The 18,114-nt window shown below is 48.0% G+C and overlaps 1 protein-coding gene across 5 annotated transcripts in view; it reads right to left on the bottom strand.

The window, feature by feature from the left end:
• The window catches only part of OFD1 (OFD1 centriole and centriolar satellite protein), a 47,546-nt gene that overhangs the window by 10,906 nt on the left and 18,526 nt on the right, over positions 1-18,114 (bottom strand). For all 5 annotated transcript variants that reach the window (XM_039233886.1, XM_039233884.1, XM_039233885.1 and 2 more), the window contains 10 exons: positions 17,700-17,873; positions 16,652-16,758; positions 14,797-14,916; positions 13,107-13,180; positions 11,703-11,794; positions 10,281-10,470; positions 8,983-9,113; positions 7,494-7,605; positions 4,925-5,524; positions 4,306-4,429 (listed from right to left, as the gene is read on the bottom strand). In XM_039233886.1, coding sequence (XP_039089817.1) covers positions 4,306-4,429; positions 4,925-5,524; positions 7,494-7,605; positions 8,983-9,113; positions 10,281-10,470; positions 11,703-11,794; positions 13,107-13,180; positions 14,797-14,916; positions 16,652-16,758; positions 17,700-17,873 — 1,724 coding nt within the window. The remainder of the gene's footprint in view (positions 1-4,305; positions 4,430-4,924; positions 5,525-7,493; positions 7,606-8,982; positions 9,114-10,280; positions 10,471-11,702; positions 11,795-13,106; positions 13,181-14,796; positions 14,917-16,651; positions 16,759-17,699; positions 17,874-18,114) is intronic.

The raw sequence follows: 18,114 nt of genomic DNA, 5'->3' as shown, positions 1-18,114 counted from the left end.
AGCACAGCAGGACAAAAACTCTTTGGGACTCAAGAAACTATTGCAGAAAAGCCGTTTTTCTTGGGCTCACGGAGAACAAGGGCTACACGCTGCAGCGGGCACCCTCCGTGCACCAGGCGTCCCTCGGAGCCATTAACGGTCACTCTTCAGAACCCCCCTCACGCTGTGAAGCAGGTGCTACCACCATTACCATGCTGTTCCTGGGCAGAGTTTATTTCAAGAACCAGAAAGCGTTTTTGAAAAACACAAATTGTGCACGCCCCCCCGCACGTGCCGGCTGAAGATGCTACCCTCCCGTGCACTGACGGGCCCTCACTCAGCACACCTGTCTTGTCTTTCTTCTTGCCTTTTATTACAATGAAGAGGTATATAAAAAACTACTACATGCTTTAGGATCATAATAGGCACATGCGGGGGGCATGCAAAACCTGTGTTTTCACAATCGTACAGCAGTTTTCGGTGCTGTACAGTAAAATGGGATCCACACTCAGAGGCCCAGGCTGGAGCCCAGAACTCAGGAGTCAGAATCTCCTGTCACGGGGACCAGGCACCAACAGGGGTCCCACATGAGACCCGAATCCCAGACTGAGCACCTACCACTGTACCCTAAACACACCCACCCACTCCTGCTTTAGCCAGTGTATCCCAGGACCCACTACCAACGTAGATTTTGTTTTGATTATATACAAATAGGAACTTCCTAAGATCAGGAACAAGACAAGGTTGTCCACTCTTCCCACCATGATTCAACACAGTACTGGAAGTCCTAGAACAGCAATCAGGTAAGAAAAAAAGGCACCCATGGGGCACCTGGGTGGCTCAGTCAGTTAAGTGTCCGACTTTGGCTCAGGTCATGAGCTCATGGTTTGTGAGTTGGAGCCCCGTGTCAGGCTCTGTGCCAACAGCTCAGAGCCTGGAGCCTGCTTTGGCTTCTCTGTCTCCCTGTCTCTGTCTCTCCCCCACTTGTGCTCGCTCGCTCTCTCAAAAACAAAGGCATCCACATTAGAAAAGAAGAAGTCAATGGTCACTCTCCGCAGATTATATGATCCTGTACATAGAAAACACTGAAGACTCCACCAAAAAACTGTTAGAATAAATTGATTCAGTGAACTTGCAGGATAGAAAAATATCCAGAAATCAGTTGCATTTATTCATACTATTAATGAAGTAGCAGAAAAGATTAATAATTCCACTTACAATGGCACCAAAAATAATAAAATGCTTAGAAATAAGTTTAACCAGGGGCGCCTGGGTGGCTTAGTCGGTTAAGCGTCCGACTTTCGCTTAGGTCATGATCTCGCGGTTCGTGGGTTCGGGCCCCGCGTCGGGCTCTGTGCTGACTGCCAGCTCAGAGCCTGGAGCCTGTTTCAGTCTGTGACTCCCTCTCTCTCTGACCCTCCCCTGCTCATGCTGTCTCTCTCTCTCTCTCTCTCTCTCCTAGAAATAAATAAAAACATTAAAAAAAAATTAAAAAAAAAAAAAAAAAGAAATAAGTTTAACCAAGGAGCTGAAAGACCTGTACTCAGCAAACTACAAAGCACTGGTAAAAGAAATCTAAGAGGACACAAGTAGAAAGCCAGTCCATGCTCATGGATTGTTAGAAGTAATATTGTTGAAATGCCCCAGCTACGCAAAGGAGTCTACAGATTGAATGCAATCCCTATCAAAATTTTAATTTTTTAATATTTACTTTTGAGAGAGAGAGGTGCGCGCTCACACACACACTCCAAAGCAGGCTCCAGGCTCTGAGCTGTGTGCAGAGCCCGACATAGGGCTCCAACCCATAAACTCTGAGATCATGACCTGAGCCAAAGTTGGATGCTCAACCCTCTGAGCCACCCAGGTGCCCTCCAACAGTATTTTTAACAGAACTAAAATAATACTAAAATTTGTATGGAGCCCCAAAAGACCCCAAAGAGCCAAAGCAATTTTGAAAAAAAAAGCAAAGATGGAGGTATCCTAATATCAGATTTCAAGATATGCTAGAAAGCTGTAGTAATCAAAACCATACATCAAAAATAGACACATACATCCACGAAACACAACAGAGAGTCTAGAAAGAAACACTAATATGGCAGAATAATCTACGACATAGGTGGCTAGAGTACAATGCAGAAAAGACAGTCTCTTCAAAAAATGGTGCGGGGCAAACGGGATAGCTACGTGTCCGACAATGAAACTGGACCATTTTCTTACACCAAACACAGAAATACACTCAAAAGGGGTTAAAAACCTAAACAGGAGAGCTGAACCCACAGAAATCCTAGAAGAGAGCACAGATGGTAATTTCTATGACATCAGCCTTAGCAATATTTTTCTAGATAGGTCTCCTGAGGCAAAAGAAACAAAATAAAAAATAAACTATTAGGACTACACCAAAATAAAAAGCTTCTGCACAGCTAAAAGAAACCATCGGCAAACAAAAAGGCAACCTACTGAACAGGAGACAAGATCTGGAAATGATGTATCCGATAACAATATCCAAAATACGTAGGGGAGCCTGCATGGCTCAGTCCGTTAAGGGTCAGACTGTTGCTTTTGGCTCAGGTCATGATCTCACAGTCATGAGACAAAGTCCTTTGAAGGCTCTGCACTGGGCATGGACCCTGCTTAAGAGTCCCTCTCCCTCTTCCTCTGCCCCTCCCCTGCTCTTGCAAAAAAGAAAAAACCAAAATATGTCAAGACCTTAGACAACTCAACACCAGTAATCCAAATAATCTGACTGAAATGGCCAGAGTACCTGAAGAGACAGCTCCCAAAGGCGGCATCCAGATGGCCAACAGGCCCATGAAAAGACGACCAACATCACTCATCATCAGCAAAACGCAAATCAAAACTACAAGGAGATATCATGTGCCACACGTCAGTGGCTAGAATCACATAGACAAGAAGTAGCAAGTGTGGGTGAGGACGTGGAGAAAGGAACCCTCCAGCGCCGTTGGCAGGAAAGCAAACTGGTGCAGCCACCGTGGAAAGCAGTATGCAGCTTCCTCAAAAAACTAAAAATCAAATCAGCATATCCTCCAGCAATTCCACCGTTGGGTATTTACACAAAGAAGACGAAAATACTATTTTGAAAAGACATACGCGCCCCTGTATTTATACCGGCATTATTTACAATAGCCAAGATACAGAAGCAACCCAAATATCTAGTGACTGACACAGGGATAAAGAAAACGTGGTGCCTAGGTGTGTATACACACGCATATACGTAACGGGATAGTATTCAGCCCTAATAATCGATGAGATTTTTGCTGCTGCCAACAACTTGCATGAACCTAGAGAGTACTATGCTAAGTGAAAGAAGTCAGACTGAGAAGGACAAATACCCTATGATTTCACTTATATGTGGAATCTAAAAAACAAATGAATAAAGAAACGGAATGAGACCTGTAAATACAGACCACCAGCTGACGGTCTTGAGAGGGAGAGGAGGGGTGGGCAAAATCAGTGAAAGTGGGTGGGAGGTACAGGTTTCCACTTAGGAAACGAGTAAGCCACGGGAATGAGAGGTGTGGCACAAGGAATAGGGGCAGTGGGAGTGTCGTGGTGCTGCATGGTGACAGATGGCAGTGACACTTGTGGGGAGCACAGCATCACGTACAGTCAAATCACTATGCTGTACACCTGAAACTAGTCAAACATCGCGTGTCAACTATACTCAGGCCCAAAAAAAAAAAATCAACGTTGTTTATATTTTAAATGCCAACATATTTTCAAATGACTTTGTAACGATGTGTGAAAATTTTTTATTTTAATATTTAGTTTAGAGAGAGAGAGAGACACAGAGCATGAGTGGGGGAGGGGCGGAGTTAGAGGGAGACACGGAATCCAAAGCAGGCTCCAGGCTTCAAGCTGTCCACATGGAGCCCAATGTGGGGCTTGAACTCACGAACTTCAAGATCATGACCTGAGCCAAAGTGGGACGCTTAACCGACTGAGCCACCAAGGAGTCCCCAAATTGTTTTAAATTTAAACTGAATTTGTTTTTGCAGATTTTGTACATTTGTTTTCTTTTTATAAACCCAGTCTACTCTTGGAACTATGAAGATGTTTATTGATACTGTAGTGTTTTCTCTATATACCAAGCTTAGCAAACCAGTAGTAATTACTTATTTGCGAAAAGGGAAGATTTTCTCCATGCAGGTAATTTAGAGGATTCTCAAAGATCATACATCACCTTCCAACCAGACTACAAATTCTATACCGCCACGTGGTCTTTCTATCCCCAAGCCCCCAACAAGTCCAGCTGAGACCGCGTGCGGCTTCCTGGACGCGGCGCGGGCGAGCGAAGGCGGGGGTTACCTGGCCTGCTCTGGAGGGCTGGGTGGCGTGTGGACGGAAGGGCCGTGCCTGGACCCGGGCGGTGATGGCCGGGACGTTCTGTCAGGACCGGGGCTGCAGCCCGCAGCATGGGGTATGTCCACACCTGAGTAAGGGGCAGAAGGCTTGACTGTGACAAACTGCAAGGAGAAGCCAGCAACACGGTTTCTAAAACGTTCCATCACCTTGAAAACGAACTCCATTATCCCTGTGAACAGTTAGGCAGGACACGTAAACGATGCACACACCTAACGGTGCTTGCACGTAACTGCAGTAGCGATAACAAAACGTAGGTGACTCCCCAAAGGTAAAGGGAAAGCCACTGTCGCTCTCTGCTCGGGTCGGCGTGCCGAGGACAATGCTAGAATGGGACACTACCCCACACCCTCCCTGGGCACCCCCGCCACGTGAGGGAGACGCCACCGTTGGCCAGGAAAGGCAGCGTGAGCGAGAGGACAGGCTGCCGGAGCGCGGGATCCGCCAGGCGCGGTCCTGCCCTCCCTGCCATCCCGGGCCGCGCTCCAGCTCCGTTCGGAGGCCCTCTGAGGACCAGAAGCTTCCGCTCGTGGAGCATCCTGCAACCCTCTTGGCAGCAGCTCACCTTCCAGACACATTTTACGAAGGAGGCTCTTCTTCGCCTTGGGCAGGGGAGTGGAGGAGAGGCGCCGGGAGGGAGCGCCCCTGCGTGGCCGCGCGCGCGCACCGCTGCTCCCGTCCTCCTCGGGCGCGCCCGCCGCGGGCTGCTCAGCGACAGCCACGTCCTCCGCAGAAGCACGTCTTCCGGGGCAACTGGAAGAGGCGTTCTGGAGCGTTCCTGTCGAGTGCAGGGGGGGCAGGGGCGGCGGGCTCTTGGCTGCTGAACGGCTTCCCGGGAGGTGTGGAGTAACTCTTAGATGGTAGCTTTGGAAAGCTTTCTCCAAACGTTTGGCCTCTTGCTCTAGCTCGTTCACCCTGGCCTTGGTGTTGGCTACAAACTCAAGGTCAGAATCGGGGGAACTACTCTCGGCGCTCGGGTTTAGGTAACTTGCGATCCTTGACACCACCGTGCCCACCGTCAGCCTTTCCTGTCCAAAAGCGGTTTTCAAAGAATCCCCGCTGCAGTCACCATCGCGAGGCACCGCCACGTTGCCACCCATTAATCCGCTGATGGAACGATCGAGCAGAGAATGCTTTGGGTTGCGGTACACCTCGTTCTCGAGAGCTGCGGATTACAAAACGACCGTGTGAGAAAGGGCGGGAAAAGGTGGACGAAAGAGTTAGAGGAGACCGAGAGCAGTACTTCGCACAGATGAAAACCCGAAGGGCAAACGTGCACGTTCAACGGTTTCTGAAGGTGCAGTCCCAGCTAACGTTTAGGGAGAGCCTGCCTGTACCGCTGCGGCTTCACGGGCTTTCTTTCCTAACCCGGGTTGTCTCACAGTCCGTGATGCACAACCCTGAAATCTAAAAAGCTCTGAAAACAGAAAGCGCACTCTTCATTTATAGGCCGGCAAAGCCCAACCAGGCCTCCATTCATCTGGTTGTGGAACTTGGCGTGCGCGGACATCGACCCATCTACAATCTTTATTCCACCTGGCGTGGAAATTCTGACATCCGATCACAAAATCGCGAAGGAGCGTCGCTGCGGGACGCCACCCAGAACCTCCAGGGTAGCGGCGAAACCCAGAAGCCCTGGCGCACAGCCCGAGTTTCCCATCAGGGAACGAGGAGCCACAGTCAGTACAGGGCTGCAGGCGGCGCTCATGCACTGCTCCCGTCCTACTATGGTGGTGGCGGGGGTGATGATAGGAGGGGACGGCGGGGGGGGGGGGGGCGTACACTTACAGTCTGGCGCACGCGGGGAGCATGGCCTGGCGCCACCCATATTTCCCAGCACCATGCTGCCAGCCGGGGACGCTGCCCCCTGTATGGCAGGGGCTGGCCACGGGCGGTGCCCATGTTCAAAAGGTTCCGCCTTCTTCAACTATTTTCCGGGATAGGAAGTCACAGGAAGTCCCGCTGGGGTGTTCGGCTGACAGAACTCCCGAGAGAAGCTGAGGACCGAGGAGGGCAGAAGTGCGCCCACAGGGAACCAGGGTGCGGAGAAGGGACAAGGGCCAGAAAGGACAGAGCGCAGGCAGAACTGAGGAAGGTTCAGAACCAGGAACCGAGAACCCACGTCAGCCGCCAACACGGAGAAACCGGCTTGGTGCTGCAAAGTAGCTCAAGAAGGAAGGTAAGCTGCGGTGCCCTTGTTAGGAGGCATCAGGAGGTAGGAAGGGGCACACAGCAGTGTGGCAGTGACACCGAGGAACACGACGAAGGCAGTCACCATTCCTGCAGCGTGCGGTGTCCCAGGCACTGTCCCCTCCAGTCACGAGATACGGCAGGTATTATAGGCCCTGTTATGGAGGCGGCAACTGAGGCCCAGGGAAGTTTGAAGGACTGTGCCCAAGGTCAAAGGACAAGTTCAAAACTGGGAGCCGAAAACCGAGACCGTTTTCCGATCCCGCTAGCAGCAGTGCTGTTTGCTTGGCCCCCTGCTTGTCGCACACGCTCACTGCCAGGGAACATGTCAACCCACTGAAGCATCAGCTGGTCTTAGTATCAGGGGAACAAAAAGGACAGCCTCGGTTCAGGGTGAATGTGGGGACTCCTGTGTCACTACCACTCCTTTCCTACTCGGGGCAGGAGGCTGTCCCCAAGCTGTGGGGCATCCATGAGAGCAGGTCACCTGAGCTGATGGCCTCGTTGGTATTCCTAAAACAGTTTTACTTTTTTAAAAAATTTTTTAAAGTTTATCGATTTTTGAGAGAGCGAGCGAGCACAAGTTGGGGAGGGGCAGAGAGAGAGGGAGACACAGAAGCTGAAGCAGGGTCCAGGCTCTGAGCTAGCTGTCAGCACAGAGCCCGATGTGAGGCTCAAACCCAAGAACCGCAAGACCATGAGCCGAGCTGAAGTCAAACACTAAACCAACTGAGCCCCCCAGATGCCCAAGACAGGAGTTTTCCTTTCTAAGGGGACACCTATTTCTATAGCTTTTCCTACTATGAGAACTTCAACTTCACTCAATAGTCATCATGACGTTTTCATAACCATCAGAAACTGCTCTCTTGCAGTCTCTCTCTCTCTCTCTCTCTCTCTCTCTCACACACACACACACACACACACAGGTTCAGAATGTGTCTAACCTGTCTGGGTTTGTTTCAGCTGCAATTTCAAGTCAGCAACCTGTATAGTTAACCTCTTTACTGAGTCGTCGTAGTCAAGTATCTGGGCCTTCAGCTGTGCAGAATGTTCAATCTGCAAAGATTCAGAGGAAGAAAATAAATCAATGAAAAACAAATCACACGGAATAGCTAAAACATGGAAAGAGCATAAGTGTCCATCAACAGATGAATGGATCAAGAAGATGTGGTTTATCTATACCATGGAATACTACATGGCAATGAGAAACAATGAAATCTGGCCATGCGTAGCAACATGGATGGACCTTGAGGGTGTTATGCTGAGCGAAATAAGTCAGGCAGAGAAGGACAAATATCATATGTTTGCACGTACAGGAGGATTAGGAGGAACTTGACGGAAGAACAAGGGGGAGAAGAAGGGCAGAAATGGTGGGGGAAAGGGAGAGAGGCAAACCATGAGAGTCTCTTGAATGCTGACAAAAACTGAGGACTGATGGATGTGGGGGGGGGGGGATGGGCATGGAGGAGGGCACTTGTGGGGATGAGCACTGAGTGTTATGTGGAAACTAATTTGACAATAAACTATTTGTAAAATAAATAAAATAAATAAAAACTGGGGAGGAAAGGGAGAAGATCTGGAAAGATACCTCATCAAATGCACAATTCAGAAAGCAGGTGCATACAGGAAAAGATGCTCCTAATTTATCCTTAGAGAATTGCAAATTAAAACGAGATACCAGTGCGCACCTATTAGAACAACTAACATTCATAACACACCACCAAATGTTGAGCTTGTGGAGCAACAGGAACCCTCTCCTTCCTTGCTGGTGTGGGTGTAAAGCAGTGCAGCCACATTGGAAAACACTTTGGCACTTCCTTACAAAGCCTAACATCCTGTCACCATATGACCCAGTCATTGCACTCTTTGGTATTTACTACCCAAAGGTATTAAAAATTTATGTCCAAAAAAAAAGAAAAATCACACGGCTTACTTCAAAAGCAACAATTCTCTCACCGGCTCATTTTCTTGGTCGGTTCTGCCAACTCCCAGCAGCCTGACACCCACCACCCCCGGGGCGCCCACGCAACAACGACAGAACCCACTAACACGTTCTCCAGCTCCTCTGTCTCTGGTCTCGCACAACTGGCAGGAGGCAGGCATCAGAAAGAGAGAGTCGTCATTGTTGAGTCACAGGGGGGAGAATCAAGAGCTACTGTGACCGGTGGGCACGGCCAGGACTCGGACCTTTTGTGTTCAGGGGAGGTGACTTTCCTCTCGGTTTTATTACTATCAGGATCTAAGGCCACACGATCGCTCGAGAGCCTTCTCAGAGGAGAAGGAACACGGGGGAGGAATGAGCACACCGGGGGCCCGTTTCTGACGCCGTCCTGTTGGATTGATGCCGCCGTGGCGAACACCCAGTCTCTCCAGGCCCACGGAGCCACCTGCCCTGCCGCCCAGGGGGTGCGGGCAGTGCAGGGCAACACTCACCTCGCTTTGCAGCTGCTTCTGCAGGGCCTGCTTGTGCGCCTCGAACTCCTTGTGCTCGAACGCGATAACGTTTTCTGCTTTCTTTAGTTCTTTCTGAAAAGCCGCCAGCTCTGGAGATGGCTGAGACAGGTCTGTGACAGTGGGGGGGGGGAGCCTGCTCGTCATCAACGTTACATTTTCTCAGTTCACCTAATGAGAGTGGCTCAAGACGCTTTACGTTGTTTTCCCCTTTCTTTTACACAATTAATATTAAATGTATTAAGTGGACTAAGGGCAATCTTGACTAACTTCAGAACCGAAGGATTACTTTTTAAAAAATTTTTAAAGTTTATTTTACTTATTTTGAGAGCACGAGACAGCGAGAGCACGCATGCACATGCATGGGAGGGAGAAACTGAGAATGCCAAACAGGCTCCGCACTGTCACCACAGAGCCTGATGTGGGGCTCGAACTCACGAACTACAAGATCGTGACCTGAGCTGAAATCAAGAGTCGCTTAACCGACTGAGCCACCCAGGCGCTTCAGAACAAAAAAATCTAATAGACGTGATCGTACGGTTTATGACTCTCCAGGCTTCTACTCCCAGTAAAAATTCTTTCAAATCCGGAAATTAACGTGAAAGGCCACCGCCCTGCACAGAAGGCACAGGACAAACCCGTGTCTGACCCTGCCAACAACCGTCCTGAGGTGCAATTCGACCTGTGCATGTGTTGGCAGCACTCAGGGTGTCCAAGTAGAAAGCAGATGGTGTCCCCAATTTGGGTCATCAGAAGACCCTTTATAAAGAAACTCACATCGGGTAGCCACAACGGATGGTGCAGTTCCCCAGGCTAGCACCGGCGCCCTGCTGTCACCGTTCCTCGGGCCCGGGCCTGGAGGCACAGGCAGGGAGCGACTCCCACACGTGGGGAGCGTCAGCACGCAGAGTGCTGAGAGGCCCGGGCCCGGCTACCGCGTTGAGAGGAGCTGGGGAAGGATCACAGCCTCCCGGACCTCACTCTTCCCTCCCTCCACACACTCCCTGAAGTGTGTCCCCACTGGCCAAACCCGCCCCGCAGTGAGGGAAGGGGAGCCAAGGACTGGCCAGAGAGGCACATTTATACAGTTTAAAACTTCCTCTTCTCGGTGACACGATTTCACGGTAGCAAGTGAAAAGAAAGTACCTTCAACCCAAGAATCATAATTTTATCAAATCTTCCCAATTGAAGCCTCCCTTACAGAACAAGCAGTTCCTGAATACTGAGCCAGCATCCATCACAAAGCCAGGCCAATCAGGAAATAAAACAAAAAGACTTACGGCTTAGGAGACGCAAGTTCTGGTTTCTGATCTCGTCCAGGTGTTGCTTAAGTAACTTATTTTGCGCCTGAAGCTCCAGTTTCCCTTCTTTCAGTAGTGAATAGTCACTCATCTCTTTCACCTTTTCGTTCAGCAGGCGGTTTTGCTTGGTTATTGCCAAAGACTGGGCTCTGACCGACTCTAACTCAAGCTGGAAATGGAACAGAAACACCGGTGTGCGCGCGGGGACTTTACAGCCCTAGGTAAAGGCCGCCAGGTGGCCTGAGGCTGGGCGCCACGATTTAATGACGGTCCTCTGACCCAAGTCTGTTTCTCTGCAAGGAGACCTGAACCACAACAACAGAAGTCACCCTTGGCCCGAGTGCTGGGGCAGGAGGGAGCGCATCCGGCTGCACCTGTGCACAGGCCGCCCCTACCGAGCTGGTGCTTCTGAGGAGCCCCATTTTCCAGACGCAACTAAAGGCCCAAAAAAGCGACCCCAGATTGCAGCATTTCTTAAATATAAAAGGGGGAGATCTCACTAACGCGCTGTGGGGCGCTTTCCTCTTCTTAGTACAAATATAGCTCAAGTGTGGTTACAGAAGCCTACAGAGTTCTCTAAGTCAGTCCTTACAAAACATGTTCCGTGCATAAAATGCTACAAAAATATGCTACAAAAATATGTTCTGTGCATAAAATTTTAGTACCTAACGTTCCAGCTCTATCCTTCAGATAGCACGCAAGTTTCTTTTTTTAACGTTTATTTTATTTTGAGAGAGAAAAGGACACACAGAATCGGAAGGAGGCTCCAGGTTCCAAGCTGTCCGCACAGAGCCCGATGTGGGGCTCGAACACATGAACCATGAGATCATGACCTGACACAAAGTTGGACGCTCAACCGACTGAGCCACCCAGGCGCCCCGCGAACAAATTAATACAAGTCAAGTGACAGTGGCATGTGCAAAGTGCGTCTCATCTTGTTTTAGGCTGTGAGATCCTGACACCATGAGAGGAATTTTTACCTGCCCTCGATGGGAAGGAAGAGGCTGAGGGAGAAGCTAGTGTGTACAAGCCGCGTGCTACGCACAGGCCTCAGCTCACCAAACTCCCTCCACAGCCATGGCACAGCGGCAACGTCCCAGGGTCTACGGATGAGTGTGGGGTCACAGAGCTTGCCCAGAGGCACACAGGCAGGAAGGGAGAGACACATGACTCAGGCAGGAATCTGGGCCCCAACACACCTCCTCTTCCTGTGCTTCCCCAGGAGACCGAGATGGAAAGGAAGAACTACCAAGCGAACGCAAGCGCAGCTGTCCCCGTTAGTCACACGGTAACAAGTCCCAACACATCCAGAAGGTAATGCAGGGTAAATCGAGTCAGACCAGAGCGCAAGTCGCAGATACGGTCTAAGGTCAATTTCAAAACACAAGACTTCAGACTTACCTCAAGCTCTTTGATGCGATTTACAGACTGACTGAGTTCTTCTTTTTTTGAATTAATAGCTCTGAGCTCCTCTTGCAAATGGATAGTTTTTTCTGAAAGAGTCAACCAATTAGCATCATGGAGTCTTCCTAGTGAATACACAAGTCATTTAATAATTTATGGCCAGTATGTCAGCCTTATGACCATTATTTCATTATCTAAACAGCAGATGTCAAGGTCAAAACAGACCGGCAGGCAAGTAGGAAATTAGCCCCGTCACTCATCACGTGATGGGAAGTCACTGTAATGGTCAAATAGGTGGCAAGCCTCATCCTGCTGCCCACCAGTCACCACTTACACATCGACTCTGAGCACAGGGCCTGCACACTGACAGGTCGGAATGTCCTTAAAGACAGAGATTTGTCTGTTGCAATTCTGTACTTACTCTTTTGTCATTTTCACTACATCCACCATGGTCTATGGAGACGGATCATCGAAACCCTAACCTGCTGGATACGTGACAGTACGGACACATAAGAAGTTATCAGCCTCCACGAGCTAGCTACCGAGGAGCAGACATACCCTGGGTGACCTGGCCAGTCAGCATCCAGTCCCTAGCCCTGGTTCCCTCCTGAGAGACCGTGTGAAAATGCCAACACAAGTTTAACTTCATCTCATCAACAACTTCCTAGAACTATATTAAAGTGTCAAATATCTCAAAGACTAAAAAAATTATCCAACTTTCCTACTCTCAGGCTAATGTACATAAGAGTTTAAGAGATGATATGTCAAGGAGGGGCGCCTGGGTCACTCAGGTGGTTAAGCCTCTGACTCGTGGTTTCCGGTCAGATCATGATCTCACAGTTCCAGGAGTTTGATTCCCACAGCGGTCTCTACACTGATGGTGTGGACCCTACTTGGGATTCTCTCTCCCTCTCCTCTCTCTCTCTCAAAATAAAAAACTTAAAAAAAAAAAAAAAAAAAGATTCTGTGTCAAGTGAAATTATCACGAAGCATGAAAATACATTAGAAGTAAAAGAAGTAAACTAAATCATAGGGACAGAGAAGTTAAAATTTTCCTGAAGTAAAAAATGAAGTGTCTCATGATTAAGAGTAGTATTTACCGGATGACAGAAAGTGGCTGCAACCTTCTTGACAATCACATCTATCAAAATACGCTGAAATCAAGTTGGATAAAATCCTGCTGATAAATCATTAACCTTCGCGAATATACAAAAGGTTAAACGTGAAGGTTCACAAAAATGTAGTAAAAAACAGTATTTTTTTATTTTGTAAAATTAACAAAAAACGTCTACTTTCTGCAGTAACACGAAGATTAAGTGATGGCTTTTTTAGAATATGGAACAGGAACTAGGAAGCTAACGGGCTACGTCAGTGTGGAATAAGGCTTGCCCCCAGAGTCACCTTTATTCTTCCTCTCATCTTCTATCAGCTTGTTAGCTCTAGCGATATAGTCGTCCTTGAGCTCCAGTTGATACCTGCAAGTCAGAAAAACGAAACCTGAGCTCCTGTCACTCTCCCGGACGGACTGCTGTCAGTACAAGAGCTTATCTATGCCGCTGTGCTGCCGGGGCATCGAACGGCACCGAACGTGACCACGCGGAAACCTCAGGCTCCCTCAAGACAAAAGCCAGCGATCTGAATTCTGAACGTGAAAGGTCCGTAAAATTTTGCTGCGATCCTGCGAATTCGGGCCCCAGACTCAATCACACAAAACGAAGGGTCCTGATGTTGTGAGGTCACCGAGAGTTAACTATTTCTCCGTTGGTCTCGACCGACACAAGGAAGGAAATGAAGAGAAACTTCCAGTGTGCACGACAAACTCTAAACCTAAACTCTAAACTTGATGATCAAGCCGGTCACTTGCAATTCACCTGTCCCTCCTCCCCTCCCTAAGGGGAGAACTTTGGCCCTTAGGGGCTAGGAACCGTCCTGAGAGCCAACTGCCCATAGCATCCGGTCTCGACGAGGGACGCCCGAAGGCACATCTCGTGGGGCTTCAGGCACCCCCGTCGGCCGCTACCAGCTGACCTTCCGGTTCAGAGGGCAGAGAAAGCAGAGAGAGGCACTCCCGGGAGGTCCTCCCACCTTCAACACTTGAAGCCACGTGAGGACGCCCAAAGCCAGACCAAAGATACCCAACAGTTCGCTGTATCCATGGCTGTGCCAAGTTCACATACACATTTTTCATTTATTCCTCACCGTTTAACTAGAGCTCCTTCAGTGTTCACTAGTATGGCCAATAGACAGAGGAGTGGACGTAAGATATGTACACAAAATCCATCATTTCAAAACTGATACAATGACAACGGTGCTACTTTTCTTTTTTTAACAGATTTTGTTTAAACAATAACCTCCAGGGGTGCCTGGGTGGCTCAGGTGGTTGAGCGTCTGACTTTAGCCCACGTCATGGTCTCGTGGTTCACGAGTTTGAGCCCTGTGTCTGGCTCTGCTGACAGAGCCTGGAGCCTGCTTCGGATTCTGTGTCTCCCTCTCCCTGTGCCCCTCCCCTGCTCACACTGTCTCTCTCTCTGAAAAGTAGTATTTTTAAAAAATGAAAGTGATTTTAATTTCAATGTTATAACTTCTCAAATGTGCAAACTGACAAGTTATAAAGTGCCCTACAAATTAAAGCAAACCACAGGCCTTCAGGAAGTGTCAGAAAAGCTACAAGAAAGAATGAGAGCGCCTGGGTGGCTCAGTCGGTTAAGCGTCCGACTTCGACTCAGGTCATGATCTCACTGTTCGTGCGCTCGAGCCCTGTGCTGACAGCTCGGACCCTGGAGCTGCTTCGGATTCTGTGTCTCCCTCTCTCTCTGCTCCTCCTCCTGCTTGTGCTCGGTCTCCCTCTCTCAAAAATAAATTAAAAAAAATTTTTTTTTTAAATGAGCACAGGATGCTATTCTCTGTATGTGCCTTTTTAAACCCATCTTAAATACGCACGGGAAAGGCTGGACAACCAATGAAAACAGATTTTTTTCAACACCCAATTTTGCCTTCAACTGTTAGCCCTATCTACTTCCTCAGTGTTGCCATGTTTCTAGCAACTTAATTCAAACACACGATTAATTAACAATGACAAGCAATCAATTACTTGAGAAGCTCATTCTTGAGCCTTTGGTCATAGGTCTCCTCAATACTCTTGACATTCAGCTCCCGTTTCCTAAGTGCGTCAGTTGTGCTTTTATTTTTTTCTTCTTGTAGCCTCTGAGCCCTGAAATTGGCGAAAAAAGGGAAAGAAAGCACATAAGAAAATCATAACATGGAAGTAACAAATTTAGAGGGAAAAAACACCATGTGTTTTAGCTCCACAGAGTAACAGGGCTTCACTGCTGAGAAGTGAACCGAAGGAGCCAGAAGCCCATCGACTTTATGAACCAACTCAGTTCATCGACTAGCCTTCTATGGCGGTACCTGGCTCAGGGGAGTGTGACTGTATCAAGACCAAAGCGGTTTCTGACTTTTCTACATTTACGGAAGAGAACCCACAACCAAGCAAGGGGTACAGGGGAGAAACAGCCATAATCAATTGAGGGGTGAAAGAATGGTTTTAGTTACAAAGCTACAAAGCCAACGTTAGTGTAACTTAAGTGTTTGTTTCTTCTAGAACACTATTTCTAACTGTGAGACCTAACTGATCAGCCCCTAAGAATTAGAAGATTCATTTTCGGCATTTAATAATCCATCAACTAAAGATGCCTACAACAAAAGATGGGTCCATCAGAACTTCCAAATCCCAAGAATGGCATGCTTTTCATGGGGATACCTTCAATCACCTACAAAACCAATTCCAGAGCCAGGAATCAGGTTCACAGGCAACTTAGACCAAAGCACAGGGATGTGAGGGTTCCAGCCAACGATAGAGGCTTTGTTCAGAGCTCCCTCTGCTGTCTCATCTGTAAAGCCAAGGAGGAGTATGTACATTTCCTTCGTTTAATACACTTAGAAGGGAGAAGCAGGGCAAGTGGAGGTAAAGAAGTGATTACATAATCCAGAATCTGCCCAAATTTTGTCCCTTTTCTCTCACATTATCAAAGGTAGGCAGAAGAAATCAAATGAACAGAACCTACATAAATGAAAAAAAAAAAACAAAAAACCACATTAATACAGAGACAAACTCTTAAATAGAATTCCTGGAGCATCTACGAGTGTCAAGATCCCAAATGGGAAAGAAAGCTGAATTCCACCAACTATAGACTGGTGAGCTTGCTCTTAATCCCAGGCAAGATTTGAAGGACGATACACCTGTGAGCACTTGGTGAAAGGAACACACACACACACACACACACACACACACATACACACACCCCACCCCCACCCCCAGGAGAAGCAGTTTCACCCAGGGGCGCCTGGGGGGTTCAGTCGGTTAAGCGTCTGACTTCAGCTCAAGTCATCATCGTGCAGTTCACGAGTTCCAGCCCCACGTCGGGCTCTGGGCTGACAGCTCGGAGCCTGGAGCCTGCTTCAGATTCTGGGTCTCCTTCTCTCTCTGCCCCTCCCCAACTCGTGCTCTCTCAAAGTTTCACCCAGTATGAGTCAAGTTGGAGCCACCCTCCTTCCTCTCTTCTGACAGCAAAGCAGGTGAGGGCAGCAGTTCTGGGTATCTGGAATTCAGTGAATGATACGCACGTGCAGCTACTAGATCTGAACGACTGGAAGTAAATGAGAAACATGGGACTTGTCCAAGCATTAGCATCTTCTTCAAATCAGGTGTCTGGTCTTACTGGAGCCTGATGATGGCAATCTCGTTCTGCTTCTCATCCTAATGCCTAATATTTCATAAGTGAAACCCTGGTCTTTCTCTTGACTTGTGCCTTTTAAAACTAGGTGTTATCACCTTTACAACCGAAAACTCGGCTTGGCAACTGACATCAGACTATTAAGACCCCTATTTAGTTCTTTTGCATCTTCTTCATTCTAAATATCCAAAATGAATACCCGTTACTCACAATTCAAAAGCTTCGATTCTTTGCTTCAGCTCTGCTTCTCTGCCTCTTAGCACATCTATATCTTTTAGTAGAAGCTGTCTCTGCGCATAAATCTCTTTGGTTTCCATCTGTGTACGAAAGCATTGGTTTTCAGCAAGCAAGCTCAAGACGACACAACAGATCTGAACTAGCATACTGTTTCCTCACCTCCAGAGAGCAAACTACAGACATTTAGGGTTACAACATCACTTTCAAGAACTTCTGATTCAAGGTACTCTTTTTGCCTATTTAGTTACCCAAACACACATTCCCTCCTTCAATAATTGCTCAACTCCATTACCCTATATTCCTAGCATCCCAGGTCTATTTATTCTACCTAATGGACATCTCTCAGAGACTTAACACTTGGACAGGTGCTTCAGCAAGAAGAAAAGGACACAAAATGCGCATGTAGCAACAGAACTTCAAAAGAATACAATTCCCCTGGTTCTGTGCCTGTCTGAAAGTCTCAGTTCACCAGTCATTCTGACTCAGCATGAGCAAGCTGAATGAACGGGCCACACCTCGATCCGAGTGGTCGCTGGGCAAGGATTCAGGGAGTACCTGGCCTATGCCAGAGCACACTCGGGGCGCGAGAAAGAGAATCAGCTATGGTTTCCATCTTTACAAACCGCAGTTTAGTCAGGGAGAAAGAAATGACCACCCTACGACATGATGATTTTATAACCAAAATACATCAAGGCTCTGTAGCAGGAACAGCACCTGAGTAAGTGACAGTCAGGGAAGCCATCACAGGGCAGGAACCCACAAGCTGGATTTTTAAGGCCAAGAGGGTTTCATCAGGGGTCCAAGGAGGGCACTGCAGGTGGTGGAATAACGACATGATGCTTGGCATGAGGACGGCCACCTTCTCCAGAGCCTTCTGAGGACCAGTGAACTAAATGAATATGCTAGTTAACGTAGGGCTTGGTCTTGGCTTCCTGACTGTCCCAACCCACTCTAGGGCCTGGAGCCCATCTACCAACAGCCAAAGGAAACAGACACCCAATAAGTAGTTTTAAAATCTTACCTCTTGGTGCTTCTGAATTCTCTCAAGAGCCAACTTTTCCCGAGAAATGAGGGATTCAGATTTTGCTTGACAGGCTCTCTCCAATTCGTTCCGGAATGCAGCGAATTCCCTCTCCAACTTTGTTTTCTCTTCCATTTTAATTTTTGCTATTTCAGTATCTTTAAAATACTTGAGCTGCCAATTGAACAGCAATTCTTGTAAATACCAAAACTATATTAAAAAAATAACTTTTCTCTTCATGGTTAGGTTTAACACTAATGCTCGAAACAGATTTAGTTTAACTCCTCTTTAGTTTCGTCTCATTCCTGTACCTCAGGATTCACTTGAAAGGCATAAAAAATGACATTGGTTACAAAGAAAAAAATCACACGTGCAACAGTTTATCACATTCATTAGTAAAGATTCTATAGATTTC

This window comes from Hyaena hyaena, unplaced genomic scaffold (genome assembly GCF_003009895.1).
Source record: "Hyaena hyaena isolate Hyena2069 unplaced genomic scaffold, ASM300989v1 scaffold_80, whole genome shotgun sequence".
Taxonomy (NCBI): domain Eukaryota; kingdom Metazoa; phylum Chordata; class Mammalia; order Carnivora; family Hyaenidae; genus Hyaena; species Hyaena hyaena.
The sequence above is the reverse complement of the archived record's forward strand: the minus strand, read 5'-3'. Positions and strand labels throughout refer to the sequence as shown.